At 40.3% G+C, this 24491-nt stretch overlaps 3 protein-coding genes across 20 annotated transcripts in view; all 3 read right to left on the bottom strand.

Moving 5' to 3' along the window:
- Window positions 1-7: 7 nt before the first annotated feature.
- On the bottom strand, window positions 8-13205 carry LOC137131455 (espin-like protein). The gene is made up of 11 exons (XM_067512752.1): window positions 12520-13205; window positions 11547-11737; window positions 10401-10587; window positions 10110-10292; window positions 9839-9970; window positions 4214-4351; window positions 3963-4104; window positions 3650-3822; window positions 3393-3557; window positions 1320-2272; window positions 8-767 (listed from the first exon to the last, which is right to left on the bottom strand). The coding sequence occupies exons 1-11, from the start codon at window positions 12916-12918 to the stop codon at window positions 236-238; spliced, it is 3195 nt and encodes a 1064-aa protein (XP_067368853.1). The 5' UTR covers window positions 12919-13205; the 3' UTR covers window positions 8-235.
- Window positions 13206-13354: 149 nt separating this feature from the next.
- scly (selenocysteine lyase) lies at window positions 13355-17950 on the bottom strand. Its single transcript, XM_067512751.1, has 13 exons — window positions 17819-17950; window positions 17015-17107; window positions 16764-16873; window positions 16531-16631; window positions 16205-16382; window positions 15964-16091; window positions 15509-15664; window positions 15314-15420; window positions 15163-15199; window positions 14389-14472; window positions 14112-14211; window positions 13867-13942; window positions 13355-13769 (listed from the first exon to the last, which is right to left on the bottom strand). Exons 2-13 carry the CDS (start codon window positions 17104-17106, stop codon window positions 13616-13618), a joined length of 1323 nt encoding a protein of 440 aa, XP_067368852.1. The 5' UTR covers window position 17107; window positions 17819-17950; the 3' UTR covers window positions 13355-13615.
- A 1215-nt stretch (window positions 17951-19165) lies between these two features.
- kif1aa (kinesin family member 1Aa) overlaps window positions 19166-24491 on the bottom strand; it is a 34583-nt gene continuing 29257 nt past the window's right edge. For all 18 annotated transcript variants that reach the window (XM_067513340.1, XM_067513342.1, XM_067513343.1 and 15 more), the window contains 10 exons: window positions 24314-24447; window positions 24163-24224; window positions 23937-24082; window positions 23648-23836; window positions 23442-23513; window positions 23230-23351; window positions 22752-22895; window positions 22470-22662; window positions 22255-22373; window positions 19166-22161 (listed from right to left, as the gene is read on the bottom strand). In XM_067513340.1, the coding sequence (XP_067369441.1) occupies window positions 22119-22161; window positions 22255-22373; window positions 22470-22662; window positions 22752-22895; window positions 23230-23351; window positions 23442-23513; window positions 23648-23836; window positions 23937-24082; window positions 24163-24224; window positions 24314-24447 (1224 nt within the window). In that variant the 3' untranslated portion in view covers window positions 19166-22118. The remainder of the gene's footprint in view (window positions 22162-22254; window positions 22374-22469; window positions 22663-22751; window positions 22896-23229; window positions 23352-23441; window positions 23514-23647; window positions 23837-23936; window positions 24083-24162; window positions 24225-24313; window positions 24448-24491) is intronic.

Genomic DNA, 24491 nt, shown 5'->3' with positions numbered 1-24491 from the left:
CAATATAAAATTAACAAAATTCAAATTTATATTAGGCAACATGTGATCAAAGAAAACGTAAACAAGGTTAGGAATCGGGCTATGCACTCACTGGCAACTGTCAGCGCTGTACTGTACAGGTGTTACACTCCATTCAATTCATAAATCAAAAAGGATTTAGAGTAGGTTTGAGACCCAGCCCTAACGTAATCTAACCACAAAGCATAGAAAATTATCAAAAATATGACCTAAGCAACTACTCAAAATCAAAAATCTCTGCCTCTTTTTCTTTCCAAAAAGCAAAACTGCGGTCAATGTATTTACAAATCTCTTCATTGCTAAAACTAGAAATGTCAGTTCCTCTGTAGAGCGTTCCCTCATCAGGCGTAGGTGTCTCAACAATGACCTTCGGGACCTGTCTCACTTCGGGGAGGCTGTGTTTCACCACTTCTGCAGGGCTTTCGGACTGACTCACAGTGTTTCCAAAGAACTTTACTTTAATGTCCTCAAATCCGTCCTTCCACTCACGGTTCCCAGCCTCGATGTCCTGTATGACGGCCTTGTGAAAGTCCCTGACCATCTCCCAAGGAAAGCTCCCGACATGATCGAAAACCTCGAAACATAGCAGGTGCCTCATTTTGCGTTCGTCCACAGGCAGCTCCAACTCCAGGATGTGAAAGTAGCCCAGCATGAAGAGATCCAAAGTCAGGCTGTCATAATCCACAGACATACCATCCAGGCGTGGAAGGAACTGCTCTGGGGAGTAGAGGGCTTTCTGCCTGTGGAGCCTGTAGAAAACACTGTGTGGTTATTCATGAACACTTTTTCTATGGATTCTTAACGTTTACTGATTAATTTAGTCCTTTAACTTCAAAATCTGTGTTTGTACAGCTTCTTTGTCCTTCGGGACAAGCAGTAACCAGTTTGGATTATGATTGTATATCTTGAATTAGTAACCTCACTCCCAATATTAAAAAAACTCTTGCTTGCTTTGTACCTCACTAGTAAGTTGCTTTGGATAGAAGCATCTGCCAGGTGACTACATTTAAATGTAAATTAGTATTAGTAGTTCATATCAACAGTTTCAGTATTCTGTCTCACTGGGGGTAATGGGTGTGGAATAGGTTTTCACCAGGAACACTGGTGACATTTTTATCTACAGTACAGTGTCCACTGTAAGTCTCGCTTTATAGGAGTGCAATGCAAAATCTCCTAATACTCAATTAGGTTTTGTCATTATGACAAATTAACCTGCGATGAACATTTGAAAGTGGCCTTGCTTAAGTAAAGCCAGTGGTTTGATGGCTCTCAGGAAGTCATGAAAGATGGTGGAGACCTACCTGCGTATCTGTCTGGATGGGACACTGGAGATCATGTTCCTCCAATTCCCCAGCATCTTGTTAACAGCACTTCTCTGCTTGAAGAAATGTCCCAGAGAACTGTTCATGATCTTCGACTGGGTGCTCTCCACACTGCCTCTGCGACCTGACTCAGTTTTGTCCCGTGGCTCCAGGTTTCCATCGCTCATCTTCCTCTCTGCTGCATCTTTAGTTTTCAGTGTCACAGAATAAGCCGATTTCTTCCAGTGGCCTAAGAACAGCACAACTATGCGCTCTTTTCTAAGACTAGTGGTCTCCAGAACATCTACAACATTTTCCTCAATGTCAATGCCAGAGTCACTTTTCTGGTCTGTGTCTGGGGCTGGATTCAGAACTTTAGGCTGCTTGTCTGACTCTGTGGATTCAAGCGGTATCGCAGAACATAGCACAACAGTCTCCTCTGCCTCATCTGACAAAGGTGAGGTCTGCGTCTCAAAATTAGACTTAAGACTCATAACAGACACGCCAAACTGATGGATTTCATCCTCTATCCTCTCCCTGCGTCCCCTGGTGGAGTTGTGCCTGTCTGATGTCTGTGAGAACACGGTGATCAGGTCAGTGTTGGGCATCTTGCAGTGCGGCTGGTCTGTCAGGTTGGTCATGAGCAGGGACATGCTCTTCACGATGCCAGAGATTCGGCCACACCACAGAGGTAGAGGAACTTGACTTGTGAAGTTCCTGAACTGCGTGTTGACTGTGATGTTAACTATGGGTGCGGGCAGGATGTGCCGGAGCTCCTCAGCTAGACGAGCCAGCTCCAGCTCATAACCTTCACAGTTCTTCTGCATGGAGACATTGGCAATCTGCTGCTCCAGATAGATGAGGTCATCTTCAGTAAGCAGCTCACCAGAGGGCCCTAGAATGGCATTGTGGGCCTGGGAGTACCTCCAGCTGACTTTGGAATATCTGTTTTCCTGTAAGAAAATAAAATAAAAAGTGGCATGTCATATTTAAGGTCTTTTTTTTTTTTTTTTAAACCATTTCAAATTGCTTAGGCGTGAGAAGAAAAAGTGTAATGACACAGTAAAACTGTGATCGAAACCTCATCCAAACCTCAAAAATATGAGCTGACTAGCAATATGTTATGAGTTCAGTGATTTGTTATATGTAATTAAAACTAAATTATGATAGTAAAAGTGTTTGAGTAATGCAGATTTAGAGTATCACAAACTCAGACCATAATTTTCGCTTTGCTCATTGTGGTCTGCTTAGTGCTCAACAAGCATTGGTTGGAGAAGAAGATTTAGATGTAAGTGGCCTGTGGAAAACTTGTCTAGGAGTGAAACTATCAATTATTTCATACATAACACAACATATTCAAATAGCTTGTCTTGCGTGACTGACCAACTATCCGGATAGACAAAGAAAAGCAGAAAATAACAGCATTCAAGAAAACCGAACAAGAGAAAGTCTGAGAGAACTGACATAGAGTAATATTCGAACAAAATGTTGTAGAATAATTTTGTGTCAATTGAATAATTGATTAAGGTACTAAAGACACTGCAGACAGCTGCATGTCACAAAACTTGCCTTACTAACGTCATAGAAGAGAAAGGTCTACAGCCTGCAGCTACACAGTCATATACTCGGCAAAATGTGATTCTAATCAGAGTTGATAGAAGTACGCAATACTGTAAACTCAATACAGTATTGAGTAAACTCAAGTAAAAATGCAAGTATTGTCCCCAAAAAAGTCTCTGCTAAAAGTACACCTTTTACTTCATACATTTGCTCTTAGTAAAAGTGCTAAGCTGATTATCGACATATTACTTGGTCATTATGGTCAATATTTTCTACTAAATATTTTATATGAAAACCACTAGGTGGTAATAATGTTGTGGCTGATTGATGTAAAAAAAAAAACAAGAGGATGTGAATGTGAATAATGCCTGCTATCTATAAAAGGCAAGATGGACCAAATTACAGATGATCATCCTGTAATTTATATTCCTAAGCTGTTCATGAACCTGCATCATCTCTGCCATCACAATGGTTTGTAAGATTTAAAGAACATTAGCACAATATTACTTTTACCTTCCTCCTCTGATCCTCCTCATCCAGCAGCCTGGCCTGCAGCTGTCTCACCATGACTTGCCTCTTCCATTCAGCGATGGGACGGCCTCTGTCATCGTGGGTGGGCACAAGGTAGTCAATGTCGGACAGGTTGGCCTCCTCGGTGGGCAGGACCACCATTTTATTCTTACCAAGTGTAAATAATGAGGACATTGTCAGCATTTTAACTAAAGGAAGGAAGCACTTACAAAAGATGTTTAAAATATTTTGGCACTTACCGCCTGTCCAGCGAAGACTCCTGACATCCCTGACTGCTTCAAAGATTTAATAGACTTCATGTCCCCAAGAAGTTTTTTTTCACCCAGGAGTTTTGTGTCAGGCAACGCCGCCTTATGCTCAGAGGCAATTGTCTGACTCCCACTTGCCTTGGGGTGATTGAAACCTTTAATAACTGAATTACAAATGATAAATAGTCTCCATCTCCTCAACTGAATGTAATTTAACAAACAATTATTTAAGAGTGTATTGCTTGGGTGAAACATTGAGAAGCACATTTGATTATTGATTATTAAACATAAATGCTTCGCTCACCGGAAGTTGCAGTTTGAACCTGCTTCATCCTGCTGACAGCAGTTTTTCCTGACTTTGCAGGTGGGGGAGAATTTAAAGGTAAAGCAGGTGCAGTAGGGGGCTGAGGGTATCTTGCCTGTGGGGATTCTTCACTCTCAGGTTTCTAAAAACGGAGAATAAAGAGGTATTGCTTGGTTTCTAATTGGTTATTGATAAAAATATGAAATTGGAAAAAATAGAAAGCGTTGATAACAACTGAATTCTGGGTCTACCTTTAAACTATGCATGTAGGTGTCGCTCAGGCAGCCGTAGTAGTCCTCTCTGCTGATCTGCAACAACACAGCCGGCTTTGACTTTACTTCTTCTCTTCCTGGAGTGATCACCTCGGGGGGCTTATCTGCACAGGCTGCCTGAAATTAACAGGAGGCTCTGAGAACAGCGATGATGACATAACATAACTCGCATACACCCTGAGGCTTCAGCTAAGGTTTCCTGTCTGCTTATATGACTTCATAAATACAAACCTAACTTTATTTACATAAAGTATAAAATTGTCCCTCATTCTCTTGAGGACTAGTGAGTGCTGATGTTATTGGACAGATTTTAAGCCTCCCCTGAATGGTTGATGGAACCTCACAATGTGTGGACACCTTTGACCCACCTTTTGTTAATGCACCTTATACAGATTGATCAAATCTGCACTTCCTTCTCAGAACAACATTAAAGGAAACTGTGAGCAGAAAACTCTCTAGCTTGCACAAAATAGTGTCTGATCTCGCGTGAATGCATTTCTAGTTGTCATCACTTAGTCACTCTGCATTTTGGAGCACTTGAAACAACGGTTACAAATAAAAGCAATTAATGAATAGGTTACATATGTTTGTTTTTTTTTTATTTATATATAGATTGAAATTTAGAGCAAAAGAAGAAAAACAAGTGGATGGGATAGTGACCAACCTTTGGATAATTGACAGCATTTCACACCACCCTAGGGAGGATATAGGATGTATGGAAATATTTACATCCCCTTTAATGAGCCTCCATTGTCCTAATGCACTCCATGCAGAATGCATATCAAATTTAGCTCTCCGGGGACATTATTAGCAACCAAAACATCAAAGGCAGCCGTAATAGGCTGCTGCATGCTGTTGTGCTTTGTGTCCACGAGGTGGTCCTTGCCGTTTCCTTTCGCACGGCACTTTGATGTTAAACGGCACCGAATATGCTATGACACTGCTCAGGCAGAAGAATAAATTTCCCCGAAGTTGTGCAATCCATAAATAGATAAACAAGGGGGCTGGGAAAGGGGGAGCAGGAAAGCGTGATTCCTTTGTGACCCTTCTCGTAACAGTTCAATGTCCTAAAAGCTACAGTAAATTGGTCCTGTGTGTGTGTGTGTGTGTTTAATTAGACCCAATGGCCAGAGAACATTTGGTTTTCATCAGCACCCCATCACAATTGCCACAAAGATATAGATAGCCTAACCCTTTTTTGGCCTGGAGCCACCCACCCCCTATCAAAGACCGCAAAGTCCTCGATCACTACAGATGAGGAGCCAAGAAACAGCTTCTCAGTGCAGTCTCATTGTCAAACATGCAGCACCAGTAATCTGTGGTGCCTGCGGGTCGAGCCATGAGAGAGTTTAAGTATTTCAGCACACCATGTGTATTTAAGAAACATGTCCTGTAATTCTGTGTTCTGGAATCAATCATTAAAACAACCTGCTTCCACATGAAATATTCACATTCTTGGTGATAAATTGCAACGTGGAATGTACACAGTGGGTATACATTATACACAAAACACTATAGTGTAAATACATGTCCACTCACATTTAAAAATACTCTCAGGTTTCCTGCATGAAAGTCAAAGCTTGTGAGGCTCATAACTGCAGGACACAATGTTTTTGCCAACATTTACAGCTTTTTTGTATCCACTGTGGTGAAACAAGACAAATGATAATACTGGACTACCTCATACTGGAACATTACAACAACTACTGGATTACAAACTATGTCAAGAAACAGTACAAGATTCAAAAAAGGAAAAAAAAAAAAAAAGGTTCCAATTTACAAAAATCAACAATGACAAAATATGGTCATTGGCCACGAGCCTGGTATATTAGTCATGCCTAACCGTAAGAGGCAATAACTGATCAGAAAACAGGTAATCCTGCCAAAACATCTGCCATTTAGGGCCCCTTAAACTCAAATGACAAAATGTTCCTTTTATTTTTACAAACCTAATTACTCAGATTGTTAAGTCACTTTCCTAAGAACAAACGCTCAAAGACAAATAAAATAATAAAGCACCTAAACATGAGTAATAAATGCGATGTAGTGATGTAATAGTATAAACACATTAAAGTTCATTAACAAACTAACCGAAAAACTCACTAACCTTAAACAATTCTCAAAGCACACATCGGTATTCACTGTGGATTCAAAAAAGGAAGTGAGGCCACAGTGAAACTCCAGAGGCACCGACTCGTGCAGCCAGGTATCCCAGATAGTCACTCTGGTCTTGAGGATGTGCCACTATTTTAAGATCACTGACCGCTCTTTTGACAACATAATGAGCATCTATGCCAGTGGCCAAGGGCCGGCAGGCAATAAACAATAAACTCTGATCGGAGAATGTGGTTAATAATTAAAGGAAAGGATTGGGTGGCCGGTAATGTCACTAATGCATGGACAAACCAATGGCCATGCTGTTGCACGAAGGAAGGGATCAGCGGAAGACTTGTCAAAGCAGTAGAAAAAAAAAAAAAAAAGACATTTTATCCATGCACGTACGTTTTTTTTCCATTTGGGATAATTGAAATAGGGAATTAATTCATCGAACTTTTTATTTGGAAAGGCTTTGGAGTTTCCAGTCTTATTTTTTGAATAGTTAATGATTAATCTTGATTAACTCAAACATCTTTTTCCACTCGTTTTTGGGGGATTTTTGGTAGAATCTCAGAGAAGAACAAGAAAACCAGCTAATAATCATATCTCAGGAGGTAGAACCAAAGCACCTTTGGCATTTAACTTAAAAAAAAAAAAAAGAGAGTTAATCTATTCTAAATGACATTGCAGATTATGTTTCTGTCAATCAACATACAATTGACGAACTTCAGCGTTTACAGTATTTTCTCATATTTATACATAGATGAATTAAGCAACGTAGAGTGTAGTATATTTTATAACACATCACCCAAACTTTAAGTGAGTAAAAGTATTGTCAGCAACAGATATTTCTTGTGACCCAGGTGTGAACCTGTGAGACCGAGTTTCAGCCAAAAGAGTTCTAAATGAATACTTTTATCTTTGGGTATTACCTGTAAAGACTGTATTTGTTGTTGTAATCTGTTGTTAAAATTAATAAATCAACTTAATGACCAGAAGGCTGACAAAGGGCAAGCCGTTTTGAATATAACAAAAGAGGAGAAACGTACTAAAGGCAGTGCAGAAACATCGGACCTAGAAAATGCTAGAATTAGTGATGTCCTGAAAAGTGTTCTGAGCAACAAACAGAGAATAGACCAGTAGAGGAAAAACACATCGGCTGATGACAGCAGCATTGTGAGAGCTGTGAAGAAAAACCCTGAAACAGTCAGGGACAGCACCACCCACCTCCATAGAGCAGGAGTGAAGGCATCACAATCCACCATTTGAAAAAACTTAATAAGCAGAAATGAAGGTGGCAGTAGTGTCATGGCTTTGGCTTGCATGGCTGCTTGTGGAACAGCCTGACTAATCCTTATTAATGATAATACAGTGGTGGTAGCAGCAGAATGTATTTTGCTGTACTAGCATGCCAATACTTTTAGAGGGCCCTGTAGATGAGAATCTGATTCACACACACATTTTATAGTGTTGTGAAAAATCTCCCACTCAGTGATTGATATGCAACTGTGATGCAGCCAGGCTTTATAATTCTGACAGTTTCTGTTTACGTTAGAAAAACTACTGCATATGAGCATGTGTTTCGTTTCTCATTGCAAAAAACAAAGCAGAAATTTAGACCTAAAAAGCACATTGATGAATGGGAACGACACTGCGCTTCCTCTATCCAAGTATTCTAAAAATACCATTCTCAAACAACAGTATCTTTGGCCTGAAGGCTGTGAATCGAGAGCAAAAGCCACAAATGTGTGTGAAGTAAACCTCACGCCACGCACTGTTTATTCGATCGCAGCTGTTCCTGAGATGCGAGATGAGGAAGAGAAGTTGACAACACTGAACAGATCTGACCTCGTTGTGACCGATCCAAACATGCAGAGAGGCCAAATGCACAGCTCTCACTGGTCCACGTCCCAGTTCATTTGGTTCGCTGTTCGGAAATGAGATTATGTGACTGATACTTTAGAACGGACGAAACCTGTCATCTATGTAGAACTTTAAAAACATGAAATAGCAGAAATGTAATTAGGCCATGGGCCTACTGTACTTGTACAGCTCGTCTCTGGCCCAGTAGTCTTCAGAGCTTTAGATACAGTATCTTGAGCTCCAAATATTTAAGGATTTAAATCAATTAACTGCTATTCACAGTTTTCTATCAGATGACCCCTTTGTTCATGTTAAGCCTCTGCTTGTGTGTCTACTCATACATTGCCAAGAAACATAATACACCGTTCTGTCTGCTACCAACATTACACAGTATCCAAAAGGTGACAACCGTAGCACTTCCAAGTCTCTGGAAAAAAAAAAAAAAAACATGACACACAATCAAAGGTGTGTTTGAATCCAATGACATCCTGCTCTCCAAGTCCACAGAGGGATAGAGTTGCTGGTTCCAGGCATCAGAACGGTGAAAACGCTGAAACTTAAACTCCGGGATCTCATAACGGGCTCTGCCCCTCGGCCTTCCACCTGAGCCGCTGGTGAGGGGTAACTGATAGGCCCTTAGCTGGTGGCGGCAGCGGCTGCGTCCGATGCAGCAACAGCAACAGCCCCTGCACTAATTAGCACTCCATTGTTTATGAGAGGATTATTTGTAAAGGGGAGCTCGGCAGCCATGCCTCACTGGCTCCCAGTCATCATCCTCTTAAAGTGTGAGTGCTGCTGTTCTCTCCTGACTTATTCAGACTTCCATTGGCTAACAGCTTTTAATGCTTTGCGTACATCGCTGTGTCATCTGTGCTATACTATAAGCATCCAGTGATGTGTGATAAGGACAAACAGGACAGGCGGACATCTGTGAGGCTTTAAAGTCCAACAACTCTGCTGACAGAGTGGTCCTCTCAGGCTCTTTCAGTTGACAGTGTTCAGTGTTACATATTTAAATCAGCTGCAAAGCTCAAGTGTCAGTATCGGTAGTAACTGTAGAGTTAATGGAAGCCTACAAACCTAATAATTATGGGGCTATTTAAAAGAAGAACAAATAAATCAAGATATAATTTATTCACATTACATACTGAGTCAATAAGAATCTGAGGTAAATGCAGGCCTGTTTTAACTGCTTCAACTCCTGACTTGAAAAGCCAAAACCACCACAAACAAGACGTGAGCACTGAAATATTCATCAATCACATTGAGGAGCAACGTGCTTTCCGCAAAGAACCACAGAGCTCATCTCCGGGAGCCCTTGGTATCAAACTGAGAATGAAGAATCACCTCCAGCACTCAAGGCATCATCGCTTTTAATGCCTTATCATCCTCCACTTCTTAGACTTTAGGCTGAGTGTAAAGTAATCACGCTGATTAGAAGAGGAAAACTCTGGAGAAGGAAAGATTTAACTGCATGTCACAAATTAAGAACATGAGAGTGACTCTTATAACTTCAAGAATTTTCCAGATGATTACAGATGATCACATGCCCCAAACTAGCTGCGATTTCCATGTCAAGGTGAACAGTATGGACACAAAGAGAGGACACATCAGGGAGTATGTATAAAATGACAAAGAGCTTACATTTTTCTCCACAGCGCGGAGATGGCCAGCACATTCGTAGTGTCCATTGTAGTCTGCCAAGTCTGCTGCTGTGAATCCATCAATATCTCGATCTGAAGGGTTTGCCTGATTAGCCAACAGGATTTTACAGCACTAAGGAAAAATAAGTAGAATATCAGTAGACAAAGAAACAACAAAATGCAAAACGTAAAAATACGGATTTATGTCTATTAGAAAAGATCAAACTATATTGACAACAGTAAGAAAACTTTAATAAAAAGTTGAATTCAACCTCCAGTTCTCCATTCTCTGCAGCATCATGAAGTGGGGTCCCTCCCCAGAAATCCTTGATGACCTTTGAACCCAAGTGAAGGAGCTGCTCCAAGATGCAATAGTGCCCTCTGCTGGCAGCAAAGTGCAGAGCAGTCGCTCCCTCTCTGTCCTGGCAGGACAGGTTGACATCAGTGCAGATGACCTATTGAAAGTTGATCAAAAAGATATACACTGTGTGTTCAGATAGAAAACAACAGCTCTAGCAAATATTTCATAGTACTGTAACAAAAATGTGTGTTTTTCTGCTCACCAGCCACGCCACCACAGCTACGTGGCCCATGTGAGCAGCGGCATGCAGGCAGGTCATGCCATCGTGAGCCCTCAGGTGGACGTCAGCCCCACAGTCCTTCACAAGGTACTCAACCACATGCAGGTGACCTTCCTGGCAGGCCAGGTACAACAGAGTGGCGCCCATGCCTGTCTGTTGGTTCACACAACTGTAGTCCCACATATAATGAGAAAATAAGGTCAGGTATATAATTTCAGTTAACGCAAAATGTGTTTCTCAGTTCAGCTGAAACCGGCACTCATGCTCATCACTGACAAAGAAGTCTTTTTTTTTTATTTTTTCCCCACTTACAGTTGCTTTTTCTACTTCAACAGTGAAAAGTAGATGTAATGTTATAGCAGTGAGACAATACTTGGCAACAAAGGTTTAGGTAGCCAACAAAGTAACATGTAACTGTAAAGTAACTGTTAAGCCACAGTTTTTATATTCCTGCATACAGATGGCTACAGTAACAAAGATGTAACTATTTTATATAATCTATTAAAAAACATAACCTAAATACATGTAGATACACAAATTTTCCAATGATGTTTTTACATATTAGAAAATATGACCTTTTATTTAAATAATTTGTTTAATTTGAAGAATAATTTTAATAAGTTGTATTTACAATAATATACTGTACTTCAGTGGCTAATACGATTGACTCTCTAAGCATGTAATTTACATGTCACTCACGGTCACCTGTTATGGTCTGATCCTTAAATGTGTCATGCCAATTACACTCATGCTCTACGGGAACCACAAGTTGACGAGCGGCATAGCTTTTTCTGGTCCTCACTAAGCGCCACTGTCCCACGTTTAAGAAGAACAGTTGGGATACGTTTACTACCTGCTCTTGAGGCACGTAACCTTTTGCATAATTTCATAACTAAATATCAGATAACTATCTGCACATACATACAAACCCCATTTCAATTTGGAAGGAGTTGTAAAATGGGAATAAAACGAGAAAGCAATGATTTGTAAATCATTTAAAACCTATTTTTCATTGTAATAAGTACAAAGACAACATAAAAAAGTTTTTTTTTTAAATATATGCTTCATTTTAATGCTAGTAATAGGTTTCAAAAGTCATTTTAAATCAAGGAGCCTTGAACTAGTTACCTAGGTGCTTGCTGAATTAGCAGCTTCAAACAGGTGAGGTCCCCATTGGCTGCAGCATAGTGAGCAGGAAGAGCTCCACAGTCTGTCTCCACCTCTGCCCCAGCACCAACGGAAAGCAGCCACTTAACGACCTCCACACAGCCAAACCGGGCTGCCAGGTGGAGCGCAGTGGCACCAGCAGCATCCTTATCCTGGAAACATCCCCAGAGATCAAGGGTAGGTATACTTATTATAGTCAAACTGAAGTCCTGTACAGTTTGGGTTTTTTGCTCGAAGACGCTCTCAGTTAATAATCTACAGAAAAAAATTATAAGATGTGATCTTTAGAAGGGATTCTGCAAATTCACTTCTAATGGTGTTCTATCGTTTTCAGCAACTAATAATATCCGTTATAGAGTAGATGGATTACGAGAAAGCGGGCTTGTATGTTTTCAGTCATTTCACAGCCCTTTTGGTTTGTTTTAGCCTGATGTTGATCCTTCTTGTTTTTGCCTCTTTGTGCGACTGCACATCTTTGTGCTCATTTTGTATCTTTTAAACAGGCATTTTAAAACAAGAAGCAGCATGAACGTTTGCTTCAGAGGCTCTGGACCATGGGCAAACTTACTTCTTGTGCTCCTAGGTCTGTACATGCTTGGCCCCTTGACTAAAGCATTTACAGTACGATGTAGACGGACATGATTCTACTTACTAGATTGCTATATAATACAAGTTCATACCCAGCAATTAAACATCAAACATATGATGTAATCAGGTGATGATATATCTAAAAAGGTAGTGTATAACTTTTACAACTACAGTGATGACAAACTCATCCAAAGCCAATACCTGAATTTAGAGTCACTCTGAACTGAGTGTGTAGAAAGTACCATGAAAAGCTGGACACGTGACGACTCTCCAATGCATGAGTTTCCAGGAAAGGTTTTTTTTTCTGCTCTACGTGTCACGATAGCTCTTAGGTAGGTAGACTTACCTCAATGTTGCAGCCTCCTTGGTCAACAAGCCACTGGAGTTCACATATATGCCCAGTAGCTGCTGCATCATGCGCTGGTGTGGCCTTGTTCAAGGCTCTGGCATCAGCTGCCAGACCAACCTCGCTCACCAGAAACTTCAAACACTCCAGGTGTCCACACCTGGCGGCGTGGTGCACTGGGCCAGCGCCTTGAACGTCAACGATGACTCGTGAGAGGTGACCAGTAGACACCAGCTCACTCAGGGTCACAAGATCCCCTGCGCGAGCCGCCTGGATGGCCCGATGAAGCACCATTCCCACCTGCTGCTGTGAGTAGGTTATGGCACACGGAACAAGCTCCTTGGAGGTCTTTGGATCCCAGCAGCTAACGGTCACGCTCTCACATGCACAGACCCTCATACAATAACAAAACAAAAAAAAAAACCCATACACTTATTGCTTCCCTGAGCCAGGAAAGTGACACCCTAGTAGCAGCCAGCTGGCCAGCATGACTGCTGGGGAGAGAGTATGGGGTCAGAGCCAGTGAGATAGAAAGGTAATGAAAGACGGGTACAGACGCGGCCCTTGTGGCCCGCTGCTCTCCTTTGTGTGGCCGTGACCATATGCTGGCACACGCACCCACGCTTCACTGGAGATGAGGGAGTTGAGGCAACACGGAAACTTAAGTAATGGGATAAGTCAGAGCCAAGGCACGGTGAATTACAATGAGCGATATCATTTTTTGAAAAATATTTTAAACATAAATTTGGGAAGGAAAAGGAGCAGCTAGTTAACAGATTTACTGTTTCTTGTAAATCAGTTTAGCACCAGTAATGACAAGATTAGACACAAGAAAAAAAAATGGATATGTTTATGTGAATATTTCATTCATGCACTCATACACGCTGCCCAGACTCCAATTAGCTGATTAGCTACTCAGATGACATAATACAAGCTGAGTACATGCATCTCTCCATAACGTCACTACTCAGCTTACTTCCCTTTTTTCATTTATATAAAATCTTTTGGTTAAGGCAACAATAAATGCAGATAATGGATTTTTTATTCTGTACATCCTTATCTTGACCTACAGGATAATTTCTTCAAGTGACTGTCATCAGTTCCTTTCCTTCAACAGTTGTACACTTTCCCTTAGATCCTCCACAATTGCATCCACATCTTCTTGAGTGGTTCTCCTGCCCACACTCAACCTCAGAGCATTAGCTGCCACTTCTGTGGGGACGCCACAGTTCAGAAGGATATGGGAAGGCCTGGTTACACACAATTTAGATCAGGAGAGTTATGTAACTGTGATCAATATGATGTCTGGACTAAAGCAGAACAGGTGGAAAGAGGGACCCTTTGTACCTGTTTCCACAGTCTGAGTGGCAGGCCGCACCAACACTGGCCAACAGCCTCCTACATTTGGACAATACCCTCCAGCCTAAAGCAGGAGAGAGAGAGATTAATCATTCAAAGCCTTTGTAGTTTACAAATAGCCCTGTGCAGGTCATGAACTGCCTCTGACAAACATTGGTGTTGGGTTAGAGGACACGGTTTGGACTGGCGAGCCAAAACAGAGGTAGGACAGGGACGAAGGAGTGTGACATCACCTTGTAATGTTGGGCCCAGGATGGACACGTTACATGTGTTAGGGAGGATACCAGAGCCGGGGTAGTGGCTGTTGAAACGGATCTTGTCTTTAAATGTGGCCTGAAAAGGAAAACACAGAGTACATGTGACTAATTATGATATAGTTTATCAGTTGCTGAAGACAATGCATGGAAATCCTTGATAAATAGTCACGCTATTTTTAATAACCTCAATCACACACACTAACAATACCACATTTACAACAATCCATTTCTTGCCAAATAAAATCTGACTTACTTGTAGCCGTTCCTCCAAGTAAAGTTTGATACTTCGCATATGACTCTCATACTCCGACAGATTAGCAGTTACCAGCTCTGCAGCCTGACACAGAAACAAAATAAGGCAAAACGATGAACTGAAGTATGACATTACAAAGTGCGACTACAGCATCAGACTTTTGCATTCTAAAATACGCCCTGGCAAGCATCTGAGCACATAACTAACTTTGGTATTCAAGTATCACATGAATAAATATGATATGGCAGAGAAGAATCACACAAAGAATGAAAAACAATAAGATAGTACCTAACTAAAAAGGTGCCATCTTAAGCTACTAATAAACTCCCACAAAAAGGGTGACAGAGGGCATTGACCATACTGGTGCACCAACAGATTATCAATATTTACAAATGCATTATTACTAAATAGAAAGGCCACCACTACAAATTAAGTTTTACAACCTGGGGATTATGAATTTGTTCATATTAGTGCATATCATAATTTAAAATTATAGTTAAATCAACAATTAACTATTAATAAGGCAAATATTATAAGCTTATGAGAAATGGTAAGGAAATTGCATAAAAGTAATTTAAAATGTTAATTCACAACATATGTTCTATTGCTATAACTCACTGACGAGCTGATTTGACTACACATTGATTTTACCACTAAACTAATTAACAATAAAATCGAGAAAAAACCTCCTTTTGAGTCAAACAGTATTTATTGTAATCATCAAAACAAATACCTTTAAAGACCTTCATAATAATAAAAAGCCAGTAAACAAACCTTTCCCAGACCAGCAATCATTGGTGTGTTTTCAGTGCTGTAATATTCGGAAAGACAGAAATCAGATTTAAATATTTATGTGTGAAGATCTTTAATCTTTACCATTTGAATCTTTGTATTTGAAATCTTATTGACTTATAGGATACAGTACCCTGGTCTAAAGTTTTTCTCTTGTCCTCCTCCAAACAGCATCGGATACAAAGGTGTTCTTGTTCCTGGGCCATTCACATACAGAGCACCGATCCGAGGACCGTAAAACTAAATATGCAATATAACCTGTCAATATGGTGATTCTTAGATTCTTTCATGTGCCAAAGTTAAGATTTTTCATACAACACACTCTGACCTTGTGTCCCACAATGGTTAGGAAATCCACACCCAGTTCACAGGCATCTACTTGGATTTTTCCCAGAGCCTGAGCAGCATCAGTGTGGAGCAGGATCCTGAGCCGCTCATCCTGCGTGTTGAGGGATTTTATTCTTTGGCAAATCTCTTTGACTGGCTGGCAAGACAAGAGTGTTTGAACATGCAAGGTAAATTAGAACGTATACACAGAGCTAAATATAAATTGAACTTATTTTTGGTTTTACTTTGAAATTCGATCTAAAAATTGTGTTTCACGTTCAACACATCAAGCAATGTAACTGGTATTAGTTTAATCAGCAAAAATCCCTCACAAATGTTCAAATGTAACATCTCCTGACATAAAAAAAGTGATTTTTATTATCACTAAAGTTGAAAAGATGCACTCATACAAGTAGTTAAATGTAGAGGATACAGTCGGGCTGCAACTCATCTTACCATGATGACTCCTGTCTCATTGTTGGCCAGCATGATAGAGATCAGACAAGTGTTAGGACGCACCACTGCAATAATATCCTCCACCTCCACCCGGGCGGTCACCTTAGACACAGGCACAAATGTCACGTCTGTGACAAGAACACAGTTACCCGGAGAAGTCCCAAACAAGGAAGTGAATGTAGGTGGACTACTTTATTTAAATTAAAAAAAATAAAGCCATCGTTTGTTTATTTCTTCCTACCTGCCTTGCCTTCTTTCTGTAGGTGCTCAGCTACTAGTTTGACAGAGTCATGTTCCACATTACAGGTGATTATATGAGGAAGGCCAGTGCATCCATTCTGACGGCCTTCACCTTGCTCTGCTGCCCTGCAGTTTCTTCTGAAGTGCTCTACGGCAGTGTGGAGCACCAGATTATTGGCCTGAAAGAAGATAACTCTGTGATGAGTCACAGTTTTAGCGTATGGCTAAAACTTTCAATATTTAAGAGAAAAAGATCTACTAGCTCACAAATATGTAGGCACCTTCCAAAACATAAGAACCACAAAGCAGTAACATAAATGCTGTTACCTCTGTTCCGCCTGAGGTAAAAATGACGTCCTGTGCTTTACCTCCAACCATTCTCGCTACATTTTCTCTGGACTGATTAATGATCGCCTTGGCCTTGGTTCCTACAGGTAAAATGTTTTATCCAAAAATATTATTTGCACGCTGTGATAAGATAAGTTTCTTATCTTATCTTCTTATCTCTTATCTTCTATTGATATCATGAGATATTAATCCAGGGTTTAATTATAATTTACCTGCTATATAGTTGCTACTTGGGTTTCCCCAAGCATCCTGCAAGGCTTCTGTAATGGCCTGAATCACTTCTGGTTCCAGTGGGGTAGTAGCATTATAGTCCATATAGATCCTATATTACATTATGCACATTAGAAAACTGTTCTTATCATTTATTTTCGGTACTGTGACAAGCATACAGCATGCTACTAAAAGCATCAAGAGTATTAAAAATCCTTAAGTTATTCTGACTGAATGACCAAATCAAACCTACCTGTCTAGATTATTTTCTGAATAAGGTTGTAAAGGATGGTCAGTGAAGCTGTGACCCTTAACCAAGGTGATGTCTTCAGGTTGCTCAGCCATACTGTTTGGAGGAATGCAGCAATTAATAGGATGTGTGTGTAGATTAATTCCTCTCAAGCAGGTATGGACAATACAAGCTAAATCTTGTAGACACTTTTAATTTTAATGTCCTTTGAAAGCTGGTTGGACTTTTCACACTATACTGTCTGTTCATATACACAGTACTATTCGTAGTATTTCTAAAACAGAGACTGACTGCAGATCAAGCAGTTGAATCTTAATGAGACAACTGCATTTCCTGCTCCTCTCTATTCAAGGTATTAGTATAAATATTCTAGGTAGTGTGCAATAAAACAAAACTGAGCATCTCAGAGGCTACAGAGGTTTATTAGAAACCTGAACATGTGTCCAGTCTCCTCCACAGTCCGCTGTCACCTGAGGTGACGTCATGCTGTCAGTCACACAACGTAAAATTACACAGCTATCACGAAACGTTAGCTTCCCGGTAATGACTGTAACCATTGTTAAGTCAGAAAAGAAGAAACGTAAAACGTTAACTTAAGTATTAAAGCAACCTTCTTCATCCCTGGCACTGTAGCCACCTAAGGCTAACTATCGATAACGCTAAAACGTTGCAACATCTGTTGACTTTAGCTGAAACTAGCTAGTACTGCTAACCAAAACGTGCTAGCAATAACGTTATTCAACTGGCAGCTTTGACGCTTTGACGATAGCGAATATTCCACATTGAGTCAAAGGCTTTGGGTCTGACCTTGTAAGGTGAAGTTTAGCTTTTCTGAGAACATTTACAACAGTCTGTGTCAATCATCAGCTAGCTACACATATGTGTGATTGGATGAGGCGCTACTCAGCTCCCCTGGGTTGCCAGATGTATTAAAGCGACAGCGGTCGTAAAACGTCCCCGATACAAAAGAAAGTACATCCTAAAGTATAGTACTTTAGTATTTTTACATTAAGTGTTTATTTATTTAAAATGTAAATAAATGTGCTTTTCAGGATAATCTAAATGAATAGATCATTCGGGAATAAGACAGTCAACCAGTTATTTTTTTACGTGCTTAACGTTTCTGGCTCAAAAGCTTGTTTTGAAAGACATAAAAGTCAGGATATCTGTCATGGTAAAGTGTCGAAAAGATCATGCAAATTAGATTTGAATATAGGGTTTGGAATATTTTAGTTATTATACAAACAGAATTATTATAAACACTAAGACATTGCTTTCCAGCGGACATGGCAGCTCTGGGACCGTGCTGCTGCCATGGTAACAACCAGGAAGCTAGTTTTGTATATGTTCCTCCCTTTAACCGGAGTTGTCTCCTGTGTCCTTGCACTTGCGTCTTATCGCCTCACGCAAGATGTGAGGAAAATTTCCGAGGAAACGATGCGAGGACACAGTTATAGCGGAGAGACCTTGTTAAGATAAATGTGATGTGCTTTGTTTGCTGATTGTACAGGTTCTCTCTGCGTTGGAGTTGTTTTCTTATGCTCAGAATTCTGTGCACTTTGGATTTTTCTTTTTAAATAAAATTCGTTGTCCCTGAGACGAAGAGGCTTCGAGGTGAGCGCTCTTTTTCAGTTGCCCTCGCACATCGGGCACAGGCCAACTCCCTTCCTGGTTTTAAATCTTCCCTTAAAACACATTACTTCTCCTTGGCATTTAACTCAGTTTGAGATGTTGGCTTTAACTGTGTTTTACTCTTTGTTTTATATTTGGTTTTGTGTCATATATCTATAATTCTTTTATGTGTTTTATTTGTCTACATGTCTGTGTACAGCACGTTGGCCAACTGCGTTGTTACTGTGCTTTTTAAATAAAGTTGGATTAGACTGGATACAAAATGTGAACATGCAGTGTCTAAATAGTCTGATCAGCTGTGCTCTCCAAGGAAGGCATCCAATTCAAGCAGTCTCCTCGATTCTTGGAACAGAAATAAGGGAATTGAGACGTGGAACAATGTCCAGGTCGTTTTGTTAGTTTTGGGAGCCAACTCAATTTAAGTTAGCCCCTATGCGCCATTACAACTAAACCAAATTCATAGGTTTTTACACAAAGTACAATCGCAGAATCATCTATAAAAAAAAAGGTAGTATTCATTACTTAGTGTTGCATAATTTCCATCTTTATTTAATATATGACAATGTGTTTGGTGTACACAAACATTGGACGCTAAACTCCAACACTCAGACACTGACTTAACTACTTCCCAATTACAAGGTTTGTAAATGAGTGCAACTTTATAATACGCTGTTCACAGCAATCATGTTTATATACAATGCAAAATAATTTGATAGTGCGAAAAAAAGAAAAGATTCGCTGTGGAAGCACAATGTACATGATATTCCTTCAAAAAGGAGGAATTAGAAAAGGTAGATTTTGTGAGGCCTATGACAGCATGATAGTGTTGGTAGATATTAAAACAAGTGTGACAGAAAGGTAACCTACAGTGCAGCATTACTTTGTACAAGATGCAATGCCAGAGTCATAATGAACCAGTTACATCCTCCAGTATATCAGTGGACAGATTATCACAGGTATGTCCCATAACTTCTATATGGTTCCCTGATAATAACTTCCTACAATCAATATGGAACCAGACTGTCTGCGGGAGACAAGTCGACACAACCACGGCAGCAGAATAAGTACTTTCAAATTGAATAATGTACATTCATGTGATTTTTTTGTTTGTTTGTTTGTTTGTTTGTTTGTTTGTTTTTTGGGTGACAGCACCAACAAAACTTTGGTTGGCTCAAATGGGACACGTCAAAAAAACCCACTGAAAACACGAGGGAAATTCAGACTGGAGCAACCCCAGGCTCACATTGTAAGATCAGGTTTTAAAAGAAATGGAACAGCAATAAGTACTTGAGCCAGTGCAATGTACAGTAGAGCAAGGTATTTACTCGGTGATGATGATATAGATGGATAAAATACATGTGAAAACCTGTGATTGACTCTGATCACACTTTTCTGTTACACAAAAAGCAAAAGTTATTGACAGATGTAACTGATTACCTACAATGATAGTTGTGCATACAGTACATTAATGTAGGGCTGTTAAAAGGGCTGTTTTGATTGGATGACTTTCAAAATATGCCCACAACACAACAACGGAATACTTCCCAAGATCAGCAAAGACGCTTGACATAAGGGTAATTGGTGGATCGCAACAGTAGCAAATATTCTACTGTGCCATTAACAGAAAAGACAATATGGTTGCAGCATTTTGAAAGGTTTAATGCTTTGAGACATCCTAGTATTTGCTGCATGAGAAATGTTTCCACTCTCATAGAGCTTGCTCTCTAGGCTGGCTGACCTGAGGCTTGCTCAACAATCAAATGCATACAAGAAGTCACAACTTGAATCTATCACTGCTTTTTGAACACTTTCCGTGTCAGATTAAATGAAAGTATTCTTACACAAAAATCAGCTCAAGGGGTTAAAAATTGTTTAACCTTGCACTTTGAGACTGTCAACGGCACTGATTTTTTTTTTTTTTTTTCTCCATTCAGAACACGTACAGGGTTTCAGTAGGCATAACCATGAAGTATACTCCATGCAATAAAAGTAAATAAAAACAAACTGTTTGTCTGGACAGGTAGAATACGTGGTGATGATGGTGAATCGCAGGGGAGTGATGATATGATTTTTAGACGCTCACCGAAAACTATTATAGCAGCATGAAGAATGTGGTTTCAAAGCATCTGTGCAGAGGCATATTGTACAGTAGGATTCAAAAGAGAGGCACTACATTTAATCCATATACATACCATTCAGAAAACCAGTTTCCTTTTCTGCACTATGAAGAACAGTTTAGACTTTTGATCATATAACAAGGTAAGGTTGTACATTGATCTTGTCCGGTGTGTGTTCATTGGGTCAACCACCAGGTGTGACTATCCTAATCTTAAAAGTGGAGAGTATTATTCAAGTAATCTTCAGCTCAAAGAAACTGGCCAATCACAAAGTTTTTCAGTTGTTTCAATAGCATTGACTGCACGGGGACAAAGTTGTATTATTCATACATTTAAGGAACTCATATTAAAAAGTGCAGTGTGCAGAAATTGCACGATACTACTACTTTAGAAATATAAATGTCTTTGTAAATAAATATGTGCAGAAATAAATAACGAAACTGTTAAATATCTAAATATATCACATTTTAAAACAAGTAAAATTCATGTAGAGGATGAGATTCAATTGGAAGGATTATTTGGATGGTATCTGATTATTTACCATGTGCACCAACATCAGCCACCACATCAACACCGCCTGCTGGGGTTAATGTTGTAATAATCGGTGAAGATACCCTCTGTGCTCTTATTAGAAGCCAAAGTAACATGGATTCATGAAATTGCCATGAGACCATGGAGTTCACGATAATATGCCAATCCCTTGCCAGGCTGTGTGTGCTAAAGTTTCTAAGAAGTCTTAGGAATGGGATGCATAATATTCAATGCAGGATTCATGGAAAGTTTTTTACAGAGTAACACTCAACTGTCATTTTTTTTTTTTTTTCACTTTGTATTTTGTTGCGGTAAGTTGTATGCAAACCAGGTTAAACACCATACTGTATATAGAGCCGCAGAGCAGAGAAGGATCTGCATGTTTGTCTGTTTACCGATGCAAATGTGATCCACACTGACATGACAGCTTTAGGTCACTGCTTTTTTTTTAAGGAATAAATGTATAAGGCTCGATGTGTCTCTGACAACAACTACAGTACATTACCATACATATGTAATCTGAGATAAGAAAATGTTGCTACTTCCGCCATTTTCTTCATTCGTCCAGCTATGAATGAGCTTCCAGTACAGTACAGTGACAGCTTTTTGAAGAGGTTCTTCAGACTACGAGATTCACGCTGCAGCAGAAGCCTGGCATGACATGGGTGCATTAGGTGCCGAGGACACAAGTGATAAACTGAGAACGTACTGAGAACGTACAGGAGAAAGATGGATGTTGGTGACAGGGCTCAGCACAGGGGGATTAAGACGAGGATATCTATGTACATTTTAGTCTTTGTGTTTATCCCTCTCTCATGGGATGCGCTTCACATCCTCATTTGTCCAGCTCGTCTTCTGGATAGCTTTGACCTGAGAGACAGAAAAACAAATGTATTTATATTAAAGACATGTTTTTCAGTAATAAATTTCGACTCTTACTGTACTTAGTTAAGTAATTCTCACCTGATAGTTCCAGCAAGGAGAGGGTTAAAAGCATAAAGCCAATCATGCATCTCTTTGTCATTGGCGGCTTGAAGCAATATTCCACGGTGTTCTGTACACACAGCAAAGGTGTTTGGGGTCTGGTGAAAGACATAAAAAAGATGATTATGGCAAATTCTTTAATAACTATAACAGAGCAGAAAGGCAAAGTTTTGAGTTTGGGTAAAATCAGATACCTTCAGCATTGCCTGCTGGTCTTCACTGTACTCCACCTGGGCAGAGGAGAGGTTGAGAATAGCCCGCTCCACAGTGTCCCTTTCCGTGTTGTAGATGTAGACATAAGGCCGCCGCACAACAACGTAGCGCTTCACCCACCCATTGGTGTGTGGCTCCAGGAAATGTATGTAACCCTTTTTTGATACAATGGGGCTGAAAGATAAAAGCTAAATTTTACACACATTCTCCTTGGCAGCTCAAAGTAATGCCATTTTTTTGGAGGGGCTGAAAAGTAGGCTCACCTGACTCTAATCTCTTGGATATCTGGGACAAATTTGCGAATTCGAGGTTTAGCGTCAGACGCTCCATTGACAGACTTCTTGGCCATTGCATCCTGCTGTTTGTCAGGATTGGGGCTGACAGCGCGAGAGCGAGGCATAGGCATTCTGTAAGTACACAAAGGAGGAGCTTTTGATCCCTACTAAAAAAGCAGCTGTTGTATGGAGCATTAATCAAATCAAATCAAAGTCATTTATATACAGTAGCAGCGTACTTCAGCAGCAAAATAAAATAAAATTATCCGACTCCATTATGTATTAGAAGCCAAATAAAATAAGTAAGTCTTAAACAATGGCTTATAAGCTTCCAGGTATGTTTGGAGTTGATATTAAGGGGAAACTGTTTAATAATTTAGGGGCCGCAATGGTAAAAGAGTGATCACTAATGTTTGTATCTGGTCAATGAATACCGAATATTAACCAAGTATATCTTAGGACTTACCTGAGTTCAGGATTGCTATAGCAACCCTCAACCAGTGAGGGGCATGTTGAGGAAGGTGTGATTGTGTTGAGAGCGGAGATTGAAGTGGAGTCTCTTAGTGTTGTGACAGACATCTCTGAGATCTGTGTCACACAAACATTGGACGCACGATCAAATAGAGTTTATATTTATTATATGCATGTGTGTGTGTGTGTGTTTGTGTGTAATACTACCTTGCTTTCACTTGCACTGACACACACATGGCTGTATTCTCTGTTGAAGGAGTGAGTTAGCAGCCGCAAACACTGTGTAAAAAGAGAGAGGTCAAAATTTGAGAAATTAGATTTGTGATATCATAAAAATGAAGCACTATTAAAATTTAAGAGCCAGTACAAATCAAACCATTAAATTACATATTCACAAAGCAATGATGACTGACCTTGGCAGCAAGCTCCCTCTGCCTCTCAGTGGTGATTTCAGAGGTGGAGCAGACCTCCAGGTCAAACTCAGATGGCTGAGGAGACTCACTCAGCTCCTCAGCGACACAGGACTGCAGGAACTCCTGGCCCGTGAGCAGGGTAGATTCAAGTTTCTCCCTCAAAAGCAGGTAATGTTTGGTCTTCTCGACCTGAGGGGAAAACATCACATTCACCGACTGAAACAATGCACCTTGCTCTATCATGTGTTTCAGGGGCTAATTTAACAAAGCTGAAACATATGGCCCATACATCCTGAAGGAGGCTGAGTTTCTCCAGGTCCCACTGGTGGTCCAGAATGAGGCTGTCACTGCGGGGCCTCCACCCTGCAAGGTTCTCCTCGCCACGGACGTAGGCCACTGTGGTGTCCAGCACCCGCCTGCGTCTCCTCTGCATCCCTGTGGAGTGACAGGTGGAGGATTAGAACCGTTGCACAAGTGAGATTAATGCAAAATGGTGACATTGTCTTGACTCTCACCTGGGCTTCCAGCATCTGCCAGGTTACTTAAACTGACCTCATATACTCCGGTTACACGGTTTCTAAAAAAGCAAACAAAAAACAACAAAGCTTTTTTAGGGAAAGGATGAACAAGCTACACGCGGTTCATTGTTTGAACGTTTAAACTCACCCATCTGCTGCTCTTAGGGTTCCAGTACCAAAAAGGTTACGAATCGAGCGGGAGGCTGACAGCTTTGTGTCTCGAGAGTAAAACACCATGCAGATATCTTTGGTTATGACTGCAGGTTGAGTGCAGTTTTCCATCTGCCAAAAAAAACCCCCCCGAAAAAAACAACACAAATTATCAA

The sequence above is a fragment of the Channa argus genome, chromosome 8, assembly GCF_033026475.1.
Source record: "Channa argus isolate prfri chromosome 8, Channa argus male v1.0, whole genome shotgun sequence".
NCBI classification, from domain to species: domain Eukaryota; kingdom Metazoa; phylum Chordata; class Actinopteri; order Anabantiformes; family Channidae; genus Channa; species Channa argus.
Note: the sequence above shows the minus strand (reverse complement) of the source record. Positions and strands in the feature narration are given on the sequence as shown.

What these genes read in the sequence shown, in the direction of transcription:
- LOC137131455 (XM_067512752.1), bottom strand. Translation starts at nt 12,918, where the DNA reads ATGAGGGTCTGTGCATGTGAGAGCGTGACCGTTAGCTGCTGGGATCCA. An exon ending in AAGGAGGCTGCAACATTGAG is followed by an intron (nt 11,738 to 12,519) that starts GTAAGTCTACCT and finishes GGATGTTTCCAG; the next exon opens with GATAAGGATGCTGCTGGTGC. An exon ending in GAGTCTTCGCTGGACAGGCG is followed by an intron (nt 3,558 to 3,649) that starts GTAAGTGCCAAA and finishes ACACTTGGTAAG; the next exon opens with AATAAAATGGTGGTCCTGCC.
- scly (XM_067512751.1), bottom strand. Translation starts at nt 17,106, where the DNA reads ATGGCTGAGCAACCTGAAGACATCACCTTGGTTAAGGGTCACAGCTTC. An exon ending in TAACCATTGTGGGACACAAG is followed by an intron (nt 15,421 to 15,508) that starts GTCAGAGTGTGT and finishes TTGCATATTTAG; the next exon opens with TTTTACGGTCCTCGGATCGG. An exon ending in GAGAAAAACTTTAGACCAGG is followed by an intron (nt 15,200 to 15,313) that starts GTACTGTATCCT and finishes CGAATATTACAG; the next exon opens with CACTGAAAACACACCAATGA.